The sequence below is a fragment of the Stenella coeruleoalba genome (assembly GCF_951394435.1).
Source record: "Stenella coeruleoalba genome assembly, chromosome: 9".
In the NCBI taxonomy this organism is placed as follows: Eukaryota; Metazoa; Chordata; class Mammalia; order Artiodactyla; family Delphinidae; genus Stenella; species Stenella coeruleoalba.
The window spans coordinates 96,635,498-96,652,120 of NC_137155.1; the positions used below are offsets into that span (position 1 = coordinate 96,635,498).

The 16,623-nt window shown below is 38.5% G+C and overlaps 1 protein-coding gene and 1 long non-coding RNA gene across 2 annotated transcripts in view; one reads left to right on the plus strand and one right to left on the minus strand.

The window, feature by feature from the left end:
• Positions 1-3,857, plus strand: part of LOC307191243 (contactin-associated protein-like 2) — a 656,837-nt gene extending 652,980 nt beyond the window's left edge. The window contains exon 8 of the mRNA XM_079931147.1: positions 3,503-3,857. Within this exon, the coding sequence (XP_079787273.1) occupies positions 3,503-3,775 (273 nt within the window). The 3' untranslated portion in view covers positions 3,776-3,857. The remainder of the gene's footprint in view (positions 1-3,502) is intronic.
• LOC307191244 overlaps positions 1-16,623 on the minus strand; it is a 136,936-nt gene that overhangs the window by 17,401 nt on the left and 102,912 nt on the right. The gene's annotated exons all lie outside the window — the stretch shown is intronic.

Consider the following 16,623-nt stretch of genomic DNA (forward strand, 5'->3'; position numbering starts at 1 on the left):
TGAGAATAGATACCAGTTTTTGAGTTAAATTAACCAGAAATAGACAATAAGTTTGATTCAGAGGGGGCCCAGAATTTCAGCCCCAGTGTTTCTGGATTCCCCATGGCAGAGGAACAGGCATACCTCATCGCAGCCTTTCAGCAGCCCTTGTATCGGCAGCCTCATGTTTCCAAATGTCACATCGTATATAGCTCTGCATTTCTTGATTTTGATGTAATTCAATATTTTAAAAGTTTTAAAACCAGGAACTTTATTATATTTACTTCCATGTTTCCAAAGTTAATTCACTCAAATATGTAAAGAAATAAACTTCTTGTCCAAGCTAAACATACCAAATTATGCAATTAAATAAAGATGGATTAGACTGGATAGTGAAACCTGTGACCCAGAAGCTCACAGTGGTCTTCTCTGACTCTGGTGTGAGTGTTTCCAGGTTGAACTATTTCAAGAAGGAGAGTAGAAATCAAAGGACATGCTAGCACACTTGCGTTCCTACGACACCATATAGGATCACTACAAGATATCAACTTAAAAATCTGGTATGTGAGTTCCTTATGGCTCTGCAAGAGCAGGAGTTTCTTTAATCCCAAAATGTAATTGAGAAGAGCCTGGGAATCCAGAGGTCCATATATTTGGGAGCCAGCAGGAGTGGATAATATAATAAGTATTTGTGCTATGCTCTAAAAGACTCTGGTCTTGTTAACCCAAACTTGAGTCTAGGGTTTTCATAAAATTACTGGACAAATGGAAATGCTGAATGAATAACCAAGAGTTCAGGTTGGATATAAGAAACTATAAAATAATAATTTAATGCAAAATTTTTCTTTACTAATTATCTTTCTTAAAAATAATGATGAATTTATACTAATAGTTGAAAATTGAACTTTGGTGAAATTTTCTCATAAGATATATTGACTGTAGAGAAAAATAATAATAGCTCCATGTACAGGCAAAAGGCACTGTACAAGACCTGTTACATTTATGGTAATCTAAGAACAATACTACAAGGGAGATATTGTCATAAACATTTTGTAGATGAAAACTGAGATTTAAACTGGAAAAATAACTTTCCAATAAACATAGATTGTGGATTCACAGTATCCGACCCCTGAGGTCATGGTCTCTTTCCATGCTGTGTTATTTCTTAGCTAGAGCAGTATTTATACATAGGCTATTTTAAGTTTTGGATAAAATGGCATCAGAGTCCTTTTGTTTCCTCAGAAATTGTTACTGAAGATAGAAGGGTACAGAGTCCAAATCGTCATAATACCTTTTCCATTATTTATACCTTTAAGAAGTAAAGTGTTATTTCTGCCCACACCTCTCAGTTGGTCCTCATATGTATTAATTAGGTACCCACACTACAGAGAATTGCACTCCGGGGGACTCATTCCCAAACCAGCTTTAACCACAAAATATATATTGTGCTTATAAATGCTATTTTAACTTGAATAACAAAGACATTGAGAAAAGCATGAATTATCTATAATTATGTTTGTTAAAATAGAATGAGCAAACATAAAAAAGGCTTTGAAACAAAAATATACCTATGTATTAAAAGTTTAGGCAGTATAGAGGCAAGCCGGACATTTGCAAGCAGCTCTACAAAGGCAAATATTTACGTAGGAAATTTGCTTTCAAAGATGTCAGGTGCTGATAGTTCAGTGGAATTGACTCAGCACTCATCCTGCACCCCTCTCCATATACACACCCATTTCCTCAGTATACGGTGGATCCAGAGTCAGCACCATTACTCAGAAAATACCTTTAACTTTGCGGGGAGACAATCCCCACAGCACAGGCATGCAGTCATTTATGACATCTCCGTTATTATGCACAACCAGTTCTTTTCATCGGGAAAAGTAAGCATTTAAAAATAATCATCTGTGAAGTCACAGCACAAATTTAATTTGAATATTAATTCAGAGAGACAGCCTAGCTTAATGTACTAAAGTGGAAGAGCTATGCATCTAGGGACAAATATGCGGTGTTGTTAAACAAACAAAAATGAAGTGAAAATGTCTCCAAATCATATTCCTCAAGATATGGTGGGTTAAAAAAAAGATGGAAAGGGCTTCCCTGGTGGCGCAGTGGTTGAGAGTCCGTCTGCCGATGCAGGCGACGCAGGTTCATGCCCCGGTCCGAGAAGATCCCACATGCCGCGGAGCGGCTGGGCCCGTGAGCCATGGCCGCTGAGCCTGCGTGTCCGGAGCCTGTGCTCCACGACAGGAGGGGCCACAGCAGTGAGAGGCCCGCGTACCGAAAAAAAAAAAAAAAAAGATGGAAGAATATGTAGATTTTCATATCTTTAAAAGGAAGGTACTTAGATACTAGAATATAAAACTCAATGTATTTGAATAATAAATCAAATTTCCTTGTACCAAATAGAGGGGGTGTGAAGGGGAAGGAGGAAGTTTTAATTACTGCAAGTTTTCTTTTCCTTTTGTACATTCATGTCACTGTTTCCACAAACATTAATGTGTTATATATGCACACTTCATGGGAATTTATTTATTTTATAAATTTATTTTATTTTTGGCTGCGTTGGGTCTTCGTTGCTGCACACAGGCTTTTCTCTAGTTGCGGCGAGCGGGGGCTACTCTGCATTGCAGTGCGTGGGCTTCTCATTGCAGTGGCTTCTCTTGTTGCGGAGCACAGGCTGTAGGCGCACGGGCTTTAGTAGCTGTGGCACACAGGCTCAGTAGTTGTGGCTCACAGGCTCTAGAGCGCAGGCTCAGTAGTTGTGGTGCACGGGCTTAGTTGCTCCACAGCATGTGGGATCTTCCCAGACCAGGGCTCGAACCCGTCTCTCCTGCACTGGCAGGCGGATTCTTAACCACTGCACCACCAGGGAAGTCCTTCATGGGAATTTAAATGAGATTTTTGAGTTGAATAACAAAATAATCTGAGATAATCACAATCATGTTGATGCTAAATAGTTAATATTAATTCATATATATTAGGTATTGAGATAAAACCCAAGAGCATTTGCCCCATAATAGTTTAATAAATAGCAACCGAATGATCATAGTTCCCACTGAGACCAGATTTATATGTTAACAAACATTTGACCAAGGCCATCCAGAAGAGGACAAAGGCATTCCCTCCCTGGCTGATGCAGCATCAGTTGTGGGGGAGGGAAAAGCAGCTCCTTGCTGTCTTCAGAAGGTCCAGTGGTCCACACCCAAGCCCACCACACAGGGACACATCCATTCCATGGTCAGCCCATCACATCCGGCTGTCAGTCTCTCAATTCCATGCTGGATGGTGCTTGTACGAATCCCTCAACTTGGTAGCCAACTGCCGTACCCTGTTAGCCACAGCAGGAAGGACATGCCGAGGTATCCAACTGCTGCATCCGTGGCACACTGCTGCACGTGAGAATTTCACACAGGCTCAAGTTCTGCTTTGAAATTTGTAAAACTGTCGCTTTGTCTACTGTCTTCCATGGATGCTTATTTTATTCTACACTTTCCTTAAAGCATGCCCTTCTGTTTTCCAGGGAAATTTGAGTTTCGCATGCGTGGAGCCCTACACGGTACCTGTCTTTTTCAATGCTACCAGTTACCTGGAGGTGCCTGGACGGCTTCATCAAGACCTGTTTTCGGTTAGTTTCCAGTTCAGGACTTGGAACCCCAATGGTCTCCTGCTTTTCAGTCATTTTGCGGATAATTTGGGCAACGTGGAGATTGACCTCACTGACAGCAAAGTCAGCGTTCACATCAACATCACGCAGACCAAGATGAGCCAGATAGATATTTCCTCAGGTCAGTGAAATCTATTCGGTGTTCGCTCCTGAAACTATCGTGATTTCCACAGCTTAAGTTCTGTTGTTGCTGTGTTGGTGTCACATGCTCGTGATTATGTTTGGAATCAGACTTTGGAGGTACTCTCTTAGCTGCGCTGAGTGCGGATTGAATGAGGGAAACAGAACCTCGCTGAGATGGTGAGGGTGGGCGAGGAGGAAAGTTGGTTGAGACTGTCTCAGAGGACTGAAATCTTCCATTTTTTTTTTTGCAAATGCTAGTTCATTTTGAATAGAGCAGTGGATACTCCTCTAAGTTAATGTTATATGTTTAAAAACAAAGAATGTTTATTTGATTAACATAAGAAAGAGTAGTTTATCTTTTGACTTTATGGGCATTCAAATACCTTTTACTATTAGTAATAAGACTATTGATTTAATTATGACTTTAAAGGTATATTCTGCTTGAATCAAAAGCTCAAAGTGATCTTGCTAAATTTGTATAACGTGTCAGAAAAAAAGGGGGGTGAGTACAAACAGGAATGACAGGAGATATGTATCGACTGAGGGCAGACTGGCCTGGCTAAGCAGAGTAATTTTTAAACTTGACATGGTAGTGGTGTGATAAACTGAGACTTAGGTAATATTGTTGTTATTTGAACAAACTTGGCGACCTTGGAATATTCCTTGATTATGATGGTGCAAAGAAAACTGAGATTGCAAAGTGAGATGTCATAAACAAAGAGAATAATGTATGATATGGGACTGATAAATAATTTTAAAAAATCACCAAATTTCTCTAGATGTTTCTTGCAATAGGTGTTTTAAGTAAGTACTTATTTTAAGTAAAGAACTATTTAGAAATGGAAGACAGAAGGAGAAAGAATGTTTCCTGAGCCCCTTGCAGATGTACCAAATACTAAGAGAGGAAGTTCATAACAGAAGGCTCAACTGTGTGACTCTGGACTCTGATCTCTAAATATTCCGTATTCACTCGTGACACCATATGCACACACCTGACACAGTTGCTAACATGTTGTATGATTTGGTCCATCTCATTTCTCTTCTGTGCTATCAGCTCCTTGAAGGCAGAGGCCATGCCCCACATATACAGCAGCACCTGTAACGTAAGAGGTGCTCCAGGAATGTTTGAATTCAGCACTGTGGCTCCTTGAACACAGAATATCTCCTGCTCAAGGATAGGTATCTTTTCATACAGTAGGCTGTGTGCTTCTGTATGGCCTGGCTTTGTGGACTCTTACTGAAAAGGACTCAAGGAAGACAGGAACCATTATGTCACAGATGTCTCTGAATTAGAGAAATCAAAAGCTATAGTGAAATACCTAGATGTTTACTTTTTCTTTCTTATGTTGTTAGTTTTGCTTTTTCCCTGAATGTCCAGAGTCAAAATGATTGATCACCATACTCTAGCACTACTTCCCGGTATAAATCCACCTGGAGAGATTTAGAACAAATAGAAATTATCTGGAGAGACCAGAATAACACGTAAAACAAATACACATACAAATATTGACCACATCTGAGAAATTCCCCATTAGATTCTGTTATGTTTAATGATTCATTTCTAATGCTTAAACACATAAAAATATAAGGATGAAGGCCTCCCTTCTGGCATTCACTGAGCAAACCCAACCTCTTGGTGGTTTTCCACATAACAGGAACCATTATAATTAAAAGAATAGGATCTTAAACATAGTGATTAATAGACATTTACTAATTGAATTTGGTCTAATTTAGGACTCCAAGATACTCTCATCTGTTTTAAACTGTGTTTATTAAAATGTAAAAGAACAAAGGAATCCAATATGCAATAACTAATTTACCTTAATAGATTTGCTTAAATATGCTTCAGATGTTTTTGACAATTTAGCTAAGAATCTGTGCAAATGAAGGAGAACAGATGTGAAACCCAAAATTTTATATAGTCTCAGTCTTATATAGTCCAAAGAAAGTATTTATATTTCAAAGATTTTCACTTTTTCCCATACATGGAGCACACTAATATTTGGTTTAACAAAGGGAAATCATTCTGTATTATATATACCCTATTCATTTACTGTTGAAGTATAGTTGATTTACAATACTGTGTTAGCTTCAGGTGTACAAGAAAGTGATTCAAATATAGATTCTTTTTTAGATTATTTTCCCATTATAGGTTGTTACAAGATATTGGATATAGTTCCCTGTGCTATACAGTTAATCCTTACTGTTTAACTATTTTATGTGTAGTATTGTGTGTCTGTTAATCCCATACTCCTAATTTATCCCTCCCCTCCCTTTCCCTTTTGGTAACCATAATTTTATTTTCTATGTCTGTGAGTCTATTTCTGTTTGGTAAATAAGTTCATTTGTATTATTTTTTAGATTCCACATATAAGTGATATCATATGATATTTGTCTTTTCCCTGACTTACTTCACTTAGTATGATCATCTCTAGGTTCATCCATGTTACTGCAAATGGCATCATTTCATTCTTTTTTATGAATGAGTAACATTCCATTTTATATATGTACCACATCTTCTTTATCCATTCATCTGTCAATGGACACTTAGGTTGCTTCCATGCCTTAGCTATTGTAAATAGTGCTGCAATGAACATTGGGGTGCATGTATCTTTTGGAATTAGAGTTTTTGTCTTTTCCAGATAAATGCCCAGAAGTGGGATTGCTGGATCATATCGTACTTCAAATTTTAGTTTTTTAAGGAACCTCCAAGACTCTTTTCCATAGGAGCTGTACCAATTTACATTTCCACCAACAGTGTAGAAGGGTTCCATTTTCTCCACACCCTCTCCAGCATTCATTGTTTGCAGACTTTTTGATGATGGCCATTCTGACTGGTGTTGTTTTGATTTGCATTTCTCTAATAATTAGAAATGTTGAGCATCTTTTCATGTGCCTATTGGCCCTCTATATGTATTCTTTGGAAAAATGTCTATTTAGGTCTTCTGCCCATTTTTAGATTGGGTTGTTTTTTTGATATTGAGTTGTATGAGCTGTTTGTATATTTTGGAAACTAAGCCCTTGTTGGTTGCATCATTTGCAGTTATTTTCTCCCAGTCCCTAGGTTGTCTTTTCATTTTGTTTATGGTTTCCTTTGCTGTGCAAAAGCTGATAAGTTTGATTAGGTCCCATTTGTTTATTTTTGCTTTTATTTCTTTTGGCTTGGGAGACTGATCTAAGAAAATATCGCTATGATTTATGTCAGAGAATGTTTTGCCTATGCTCTCTTCTTGGAGTTTTATGGTGTCTTGTCTTATATTTAAGTCTTTAAGCCATTTTGAGTTTATTTTTGTGTATGGTGGGAGGAAGTAGTCTAACTTCATTGATTTACATGCAGCTGTCCAGATTTCCCAACACCACTTGCTGAAGAGACTGTCTTTTCTCCATTGTATATTCTTGCCTCCGATGTCAAAGATTAATTGACTGTAGGTGTTTGGGTTTATTTCATTGATCTATATATCTGTTTTTATGCCAATACCATGCTGTGTTGATTACTTTAGCTTTGTAGTATTGTCTGAAGTCTGGAAGGATTATGCCCCCAGCTTTTTTCTTTTCCCTCAGGATTGCTTTGGCAATTCTGGGTCTTTTGTGTTTCCGAATAAATTTTAGGATTATTGTTCTAGTTTTGTGAAAAAAATGTCATGGTTAATTTGATAGGGATCACATTATATCTGTGGATTGCTTTGGGTAGTTTGGCCATTTTAACAATATTCTTCCAGTCCAAGAGCATGGGATATCTTTCCATCTCTTTGAATCATCTTCAATTTCCTTTACCTTGGAGGTGAAAGTCTTATACACTGAAAACTATATCTACCCTATTCTTATCAACAGCATGAGCACTGAAGAATGAAAGTCCTATTTTACTTCTTTTTTGAAATAGCTTGGTTGCAAAAATGTAGGAGATAACGAAAATCTAGAAGAATAAAACACTAATAACATGTTGTTGTTCACACACACACACATGTGTGTGCTACTTCTAAATAATAAGTTCTGTAGTCCAGGATGAAGGTAAGTCATTTGGTTGAAAAGTCATCTTGGAAAATATTGTTCTTTGGTGATGAATTCAAAATAAATTCGATAAGTTAGAGACTATTCAATATATTATTCACCCTCTCGCATTTTTTCCCTCTAAGTTGTGATTAATTTTTAAGTCTCATTAGTTATTGACTATGACTTGTAAAAATTAGTCAAACTCTGAGTAACCTTGAATTTGCAGAGTGGGTTATCTCTCTGTGAAAATATTTTCCAAGTTGCAACATCAACTTTCATAAAACATTCCACTACATTTATTTCTATTTAGAACAGAGGTCACTGACTGGTGAATATATATTTATGCATTACCTTTAACTAGGAATAAGTGCTAAAAAGAAAAAAAAATGCTGAAAGGGTCAAATAGATAACATCTGTTCACTCTGAGAATAATTTTCATTTTAACTTTCATATCTACTACCCTGGCAAAGGTGGACCTAGAGATGATTTTGTACACCTAAATTGTTTCTAGCTTTATTGAGGTGTGATTGACAAATTAAAACTGTATATATTTAGGTTGTACAGTGTGGCTTTTTAAAAGATGTACAATGTGATGTTTTAATATACATGTACATTGTGACAGGATTACCACAAACAAGTTAATTAATACATGTATCACCTCACATAGTTATCTTTTGTGTGTGTGGTGAGGACACTTAAGATCTCTCTCTTATTTTATTTTGTATTTAAGTATACTATGCAGTATTGTTAACTATAATCACCGTGCTGTTCATTAGATACCCTAGAACTTTTTCACCTCCTGACTGTGAAAGTTGGTACTCTTTGACCAATATTCAACAAGCCCCTGGCAACCACCATTCTACTCTTTGATTCTATATGACTTCTAGTCTTTTAAGATTCTACATATAAGTGAGGTCATCCAGTATTTGTCTTTTTTGTCTATTTCATTTAGCATAACATCCTCCAAGTTCAAATGATTTTGATCAAAACAGTGAGAAAATATTTTATATCATACTCAATACCTACTGAAACAAAGTTTTATGAAATAAAATTCACCATGTGCTCTCATAATTTTGATATTTTCTAACTTTTTTCTTTTCCATTAAAAAAAAATCACTATGACCCACTAAATGATTTCATGACCTAAAAACAAGCTGCAACCCATAATGAGGAAAACACTGACCTACAGATTGGTCTTCTCATTTGGAAAGTTGGAATTTTTTAAAGTTCTAATTGCCTGAGGGTATGTACTCCATGAATCCATATTAGGAAACTAAATGTATCTTCCAGAAACAATATTATAATATTGTAATAGTGGTAAAAAAAAATGTTCATGTGTATTACTGTCTGATACATCGCCAAACAACAGAAAAGCGCACACACACACACACACACACACACACACACACAACCTGCCTACCATTTGAAATAAGTTTTTTATTGCAAACTGCCTCAGTTTTATGCCACTAAATTACAGACAGATGTTTAGAATCATACTCTAAAATTTTTGTCTGCGCATATCAGTAAGGTCATAAAATGTGGTTCAGCATTTATATGGTGGAAGGAAAGTGATTTTTGTTAACGACCTTTCTCACCTATTGGAAAAGAAAAATCAATTTCTGTCCGCGTAAACAAAGCCTTTTAGAAGAGCCATTCAGAATATGCCTTCCTCCTAAATCAACTGTTTGCGAAGCTGAATTATTCAAACCTCCTCATTCTGTTCATCTAGACATTGCTTCAATTATAGAATGACTTCTCAGCATCCACACTGCTTCAGAAACCTGTACTCAGCAAACATCATCTTTGGATTTCTGTCTCCAATGGGAATCTTTCCGGGGGTCTCTTTTTATTTCTGTTTTGTAGTACAATTTCCTTTGTAAACCTTTGATAAACTTCCACTTGGGTGCTTTAAGGGAAGTTATTATCTTAGTCCAGTCAAGCTGCCATAAGCAAATACCATAGACTTCATGGCTCAGATACACACACTTATTTCTCAGAGTTCTGGAGGCTGGAAGCCTGAGATCAGGGTGCCAGCCTGTTTGAGCTCTGGTGAGGGTCCTCTTCCTGGCTGCAGACTTCTTGCTGTGTCCTCACATGGTGGAAGGGGTGAGGGAGCCTGTGAGGTCTTCTTTATAAGAACACGAATCCCATTCATGAAGGCTCCACCCTCATGACCTAGCACCTACCAAAGGCCCCACCTACTAATACCATACTGGGCATTAAAATTTCAATGTGTGAATTTTGGGGGACACACACATTCAGACCATAGCCTAAGGAGTAGACATTTTCTTGGCTTTGTGTGTAGCTGGGGAACTTGCTGGCAAATACTGGCAAGTTCCCAGTTCAGTCTCAGCAAATTTATTTCCCTGGGACGACTCCTGGCACTGTCTATCCTAAGCAATTAGGATATCTCCTCTCTTGATTTTATGAACGTTTGAAAAAGTAGTTAATATATTAATATTTGGAAGAATTAATTCACACCAATTTCAAAGTTCAGTGATAACTTGTATCATGAGATTTTTTTCCTCACATAAGAAAAACTGGTTTCGTTTATACTACTATTTTTTATGTTTTAATTATTTATTGAGAATTGATTTTCAGCTCTGTGATTTCAAACTGCAGATTATTTTCTAGATTTCTTAGATTTCTGTAACTCAAAAAATAAGTAGGGGCTTCCCTGGTGGCGCAGTCGTTGAGAGTCCGCCTGCCGATGCAGGGGACACGGGTTCGTGCCCCGGTCCGGGAAGATCCCACATGCCGCGGAGCGGCTGGGCCCGTGAGCCATGGCCGCTGAGCCTGCGCGTCCAGAGCCTATGCTCCGCAACGGGAGAGGCCACAACAGTGAGAGGCCTGCGTACCGCAAAAATAATAATAATAATAATAATAATAATAATAATAATGTTTAGGCATTACTTCACATTTGTCAAGTACTTTGTTTTACAGTAATTGAAAACAAGTAAATATTTTAAATGAAGAGGTGATTTTAAAGAGTATATCCTTATGTGGAATACTATTATGTTATGAGAAATCATGTTTCTCAAAAATATTTAATACCATTGGAAAATATAATACAGTAAATAAAAGTGTTTACAAAAATTTATATAGATTATGACCCCAATATTATTGTAAATATACAGATAGTTAGAAAAGAGATCTGAATGAAATAAAATCTGGATAATGCTAACTAATTATCTCTAACTGGTAGGTTGTCAGTCCATTACTAATTTCTTAATACATTTTCCATAATATCCAGATTTTCCAAAACAGACACCAAGCATAAATAATTGAGGGTGAAATGATATTCCTAAAGAGTATAATGCTTAACAACATTATGAATGGAAATTACATAGAGTAGGTTATATCGATTTTAAAAGTCTAGTTTCCCTACTTAAACAGAAGCATATATATAACATCAGTGGGTTTTTTTTGTTTTTTTTTTTTTTTTTGCGGTATGCGGGCCTCTCTCTGCTGTGGCCTCTCCCGCTGCGGAGCGCAGGCTCAGCGGCCATGGCTCACGGGCCCAGCCGCTCCGCGGCATGTGGGATCCTCCCGGACCGGGGCACGAACCCGTGTCCCCTGCATCGGCAGGCGGACTCCCAACCACTGCGCCACCAGGGAAGCCCAACATCAGTGTTTTAAAAGTGTGTCCTTGAACAATGGGCTTCAACTTAATTTCCTTAATGGCATTTACATAATAAATGGAACATTTTATGTTGGGTCTATGAGCTTTCATTTGAAAATATACGTAACTAATTTTAAACCTTTTTTTTTTTTTTCAGGATAAAGGGAGGGAGGGAGGAAGGGAGGGGGAGCTAGATGAATTCATATATAAAAGCATTTTCCCTTAAAACTGTTGCTAGCTATCAGGGGAAAACAGATTTTATTTTTCTCTCTTAATAGTGAGTCCATGGATACAAATCTCTCTCTTTCCAAATAGTCTACATATCCTTCTACCAAAAAAGTATCTAAAAATTGATTTTAGAAGTTTTTCCTTTTTGATGGTCTTCTAGATATGCAAAGTGTTCAAGGAAAACTCAGAAATGCATCATTTTAGAATTCTGAGAACAAAACCTGGCTTTGGATTCTTAGGGGAGATGATGGAGCCTGAGGAAGGCTGATTCATGGAGCACCGTGATCATTTTATTTAGGAGCCTAGATGGGTGCTAGGATAGCGTAGCTCCTCTTGTTTAGCAACAGCCAAAAGTGAGATGCACATAGAGATACAGATCTACAGATATAAATAGAGATAACCTTGGATATACCTACAACACAGATTGCTGATCTTATTCTCCCAAATTCACAAATAGACTTGCTGTAAGAGTCACATGGTGCCAAGTAAAAAGCATCTGAGTGAACAGTGTGTTGCTCCTGGGTAGTGTCACCTAACTGACTTTTTATTTTATTTCAATTCCCAAAGTGGCTGTGCTATCATCATGCCAGCTGAGTGGAAATCTACCTTCAATTATACTTCATTGCATGCTGGTGCATTTCCACATCAATAGAAGCATTATATTCCAACATGAAAGAAAAAAGAGACTGGGGGGAACATTTTGTGATATGATGCATTGACTTATTCTTTAGGAAGCAAAGGGGACATTTTAATTTATAATCACACAGCAGGATACCATACCCACTCTAGCTTCTACAAGGTATGGGGGCCTTTTAAAATATTCCTTGCCTTTTTCAGGCAAGATGAATATAACATGATTGTGTGTGTGTATAATAATTTTTAAAAGTTGCAAGGAGAGGATGAAATTTAGTAAACTTACGTGGATAAAATGGAGGTAAAAAACTCCCAATAGGGACCGGGTCATGTTTTAAAAGCTTTAATTGACTGTACAAATGAACTAATCAAAGAGAAAAAAATCAGACGTCACTACTACAAACTAGGAGAATAAAAATGAATTATGCAAGAACAGCAAAGGACACAGCTCAGGAGTCCCAAACTTAATATACGGATGCATTGACTTTATGCTTCATATGAGTTTAAGAACTGAAACTTCTCTGACAGATGAGTAATTGGTACATTTAAACAATATAGATTTATATAATAGATGATAAGTCAACCGTATTAGTCAGGGTTCTCCAGTGAAAACCAATAGGATGTATAGAGAGAGAGGAAGAGATTTGTTAGAAAGGATGGGCTTACACAATTCTGGAGGCCGAGAGGTCAAAAGCTGGAAACCCAGGAGACCCCGTGGTGTAATTTCACTCCAAGTCCAACGGTCTGAGAACCAGGAAAACTGGTGGTATGAGATCTAATCTGAAAGCTGGCAGGCTCAAGACCAAAGGAACACCAGTGTTTCAGCCTGAGTCTGAAGCCAGGAAAAGACCCGTGTCCCAGCTTGAAGACCACCAGGCAGAGAGAAGGAATTCCCTGTTACTCTGCCTTCTAGTTCCATTCAGGCCTTCAGCATATTGGATGGGGTTCACCCACGTCTGGGAGATCAGTCTGCTTTACTAAGGCTAAGATTCAAATGTAACTTGCACCCAGAAACACCTTCACAGACACACACCAGAATAATGTTGAACCAATCATCTGGGCACCCTGTGGCCAAGTCAGGTTGACGCATGAAATTAACTGTCACATCACAGATATTTTTACCATTGAGTATATACTTTTGTTTTAAATAGTTAACAAAATAAAAATAGTGTTGGCCTAGAAAAATCAAGAGATTTACCTTCGTAATCTGAAATAATGCAAACTCATTGAATTGGAACCTCTCCCCCAAACCCTCATGATGAGAATTACCCTGGGTAATTAACTCAACAGGGAAACTCCGACTGTGAAATAGTACCATTGGACTATCATCTTCCTTTCTTTTTCGTTGATGAATTTAAGCAATTTGAGCAATGAGAATTTAGGCTCATTGGGTTATCTATGACTTCATTATAATTAGTTGTGGAAATGAGTCTCTTCGGGAGAGGTTTCCTGCTGATTCTGGAGAGCTACTTGGGAACCTCTGAAATTAATTTGGGATCAGCCTAAAGAATGATTCCTCTGGATGCTCTCTGAGATGTTTACCACAAGTATTTCTTAGTCTCTTCCCTTTGTTTATAAAAGCTCTTAACAAGAAAATTTGTCGGGAAGCCACACAATACTGCTTAGAAAGTATTACCTCTGGTAACATTGTATCAGGAAATAATTGTGTGTATGGACGCATCTTTGATCATAATTCAATTTTACGATGTATTTTAGCCTGACACATTTCCCTTGAGGCCTTTCTAACCTAAGCACAGACCCTAATTCTGATAACTGAATTCCTATAGTTATTTCTGAGTCCCCTTTCTTCTCCAGGCACTGCCTTTTTTCTCTCACTCCTTAAGATCTATTTTTTACAAGGAAAGGGCTGCCTAGGTCTTTGCGGTAGCACTTACTAGCATCTGATATTTTCTGCAAGATGCTGCCGATCTGCCAGTCATTCTTCTAGTACCTCTAGTCTTTCTGGGATCATTGCAGAGATCGAATCCCTGTTGCTGAACCTCTGTCCACAGGCTGAGATTTTGCTATCCCTAGACATTTCACCATGCTGCCAGTGCCCTGCCAGGATCCTGGAGTACTGCTCACCTCTGATTTCCCAGCAGTCTTCCTCCCCCTCATTCAAATTCCCTGTTATTTTATCTTTAATCCTGACATTGCTGACTTGAGTCTAGACTGCAACCCACTATTGCCTATAAATATCACCTACCCCTTTGGACATGAGTTTCAACCGTCTCCCAACCTGAAATGCCTCTTTCAGTTCCTGTGCAGACCTGTGCCAAATCTCCACCTCCCTCCTTCATCAAACGCCTACTGCTTCTTGGCGTACAGATATGACACAGTTTATTGAGAGACGTGGGGAGAACTATAATCAGAGTAGTAAAGTACTGATACAAACAGTGCCGCAAGTTCTTAGCTTTGACTGGGCATAGATGGTTGGCTGACACCGTAGCGCCAAGATTCCAGTAGAGAGAAGCCTTCACTTTTTTTTCTTTTTAATGTTGAGCCTTCTTTTTTAATTAATTTATTTTTCAATTTTTTTTTTAAATTTTTGTCTGTGTTGGGTCTTCGTTTCTGTGCAAGGGCTTACTCTAGTTGAGCCAAGCGGGGGCCACTCTTCATCACGGTGCGCGGGCCTCTCACTATCGAGGCCTCTCTTGTTGCGGAGCACAGGCTCCAGACGCGCAGGCTCAGTAGTTGTGGCTCACGGGCCTAGTTGCTCCGCGGCATGTGGGATCTTCCCAGACCAGGGCCTGAATCCGTGTCCCCTGCATTGGCAGGCAGATTCTCAACCACTGCACCACCAGGGAAGCCCGGAGCCTTCACTTTTAATGCTTCATGTCATGATGGGGGAAGGAGTCAAAACAAGCTGCCTTATTAGAAAAGGGAGGCCCCCTGGAGCCCAGTGGCTGCTATCAGTCTGCTTCTCTGCTGTGCTGACTCAGATCTGCTGATCCAGCTCTGCTATGGAACTAAAAGTCTGGAAGAAATGAGACTCCAGGGTCATCCAGATGTGTCTCTCATCTACTCCTGGGATTGCAGTGATGACTATGATGCTCGCTAATGGCTACTGAACGCTTACACCATGCCTGTCCCTGTGCTAAGTCCTACACAATTAATTAACTTGCTTAAGGCTTCAGTTGACTTGTGAGTTAGGTACAATTGTGAAACCTTCTTTCTAATTTATATCAATGGTAAAATCGTTCTTGTAGTATCCAAGTTCAAAACCTTAAGAAAATTCAAATTTTGTTCTTCATCTCTGCCTGGCACACGTAATGATGTAGCAAGTGCCCGGAGTTCTTTGGAAGTGCTTTCTCCATCTGTTCCTTTTCCTAGCTCAAAAAGCCATCATTTAAAAAGATAATAAAGGCCATCGTACTTGCCAGAATGAGTGTTTCTTTTCAATCACTGTCCTGTTTTTATGGGATAGCAGTTATAAGCATATATCTCTCGAACCAGATTTCCCAGTGGCTAATACTGATTGAGGTCTTTCTGTATTTCAGTCACTGTTTAAACAAAGATAATGTGCACAGCGTATTAAATCACTGAATTCAATAACTCCTCGGTATAAAGGCTATTATCATCTGCATTAAATAGACGAAGAAACAGAGGCATAGAGATAGAATAACTCACCTAGACCACTCCAGCTAGTAGTTAGAAAAGTTTGAAGAAGAGTCCAGAAAATATCTGAGTCTGAAGTCAGCACTTTGGGCCATTCTACTACACAGCCTCTCATATGAATTCAACACACTGGCTTTCATTCATCGAGGATCAGGCATTGTTGAATATGACACCTACGATATATTTGTTGAATGCAGCACCTCATACCAATGACGTCCTGATCACGTCTCATTGGGATTCTCCCAGGAGCCTTTTTCATACTCTCCCTATTGTTTCTCATTTCTCTCTCTCACATTATCCAAGTTTATGTTTCTAAAATGCAAGGAGAATACTTTGATATTTTCTCCATTGCCTATAAGTCCTAATTTCATGAGTATGCCCAAACTGAGCCCAGCTGGAGTTATTTGGGGTCATTTTTCCTGCTTTACACCATAAACTCTGACTACTTTCCACCCTCTGCCAAGAATCCCATCCTCTAAATGCTTCCCCAGCAAACTCCTACTCATCCTTCAAGATTCAGTTTTCGTAACATTTAGTAATAACTTAGTACCGTTTCCTCTCTCAAACCCCAGAGGATAATCTACCATCCTCTGGTACACGTGGCTCCCCACATCTTGGATAATAACAGTCGTTCTTTGCTCCGTCTTAAATTGTAAACTCCTCCACTCTCACGTCTCACTCATCTCTGGATTCCTAGAATTCATCACAACACTTGGCAGAGAAGAGGTGATCAGTATTTTCATCTTTGCTTTTTTTGTTGGAG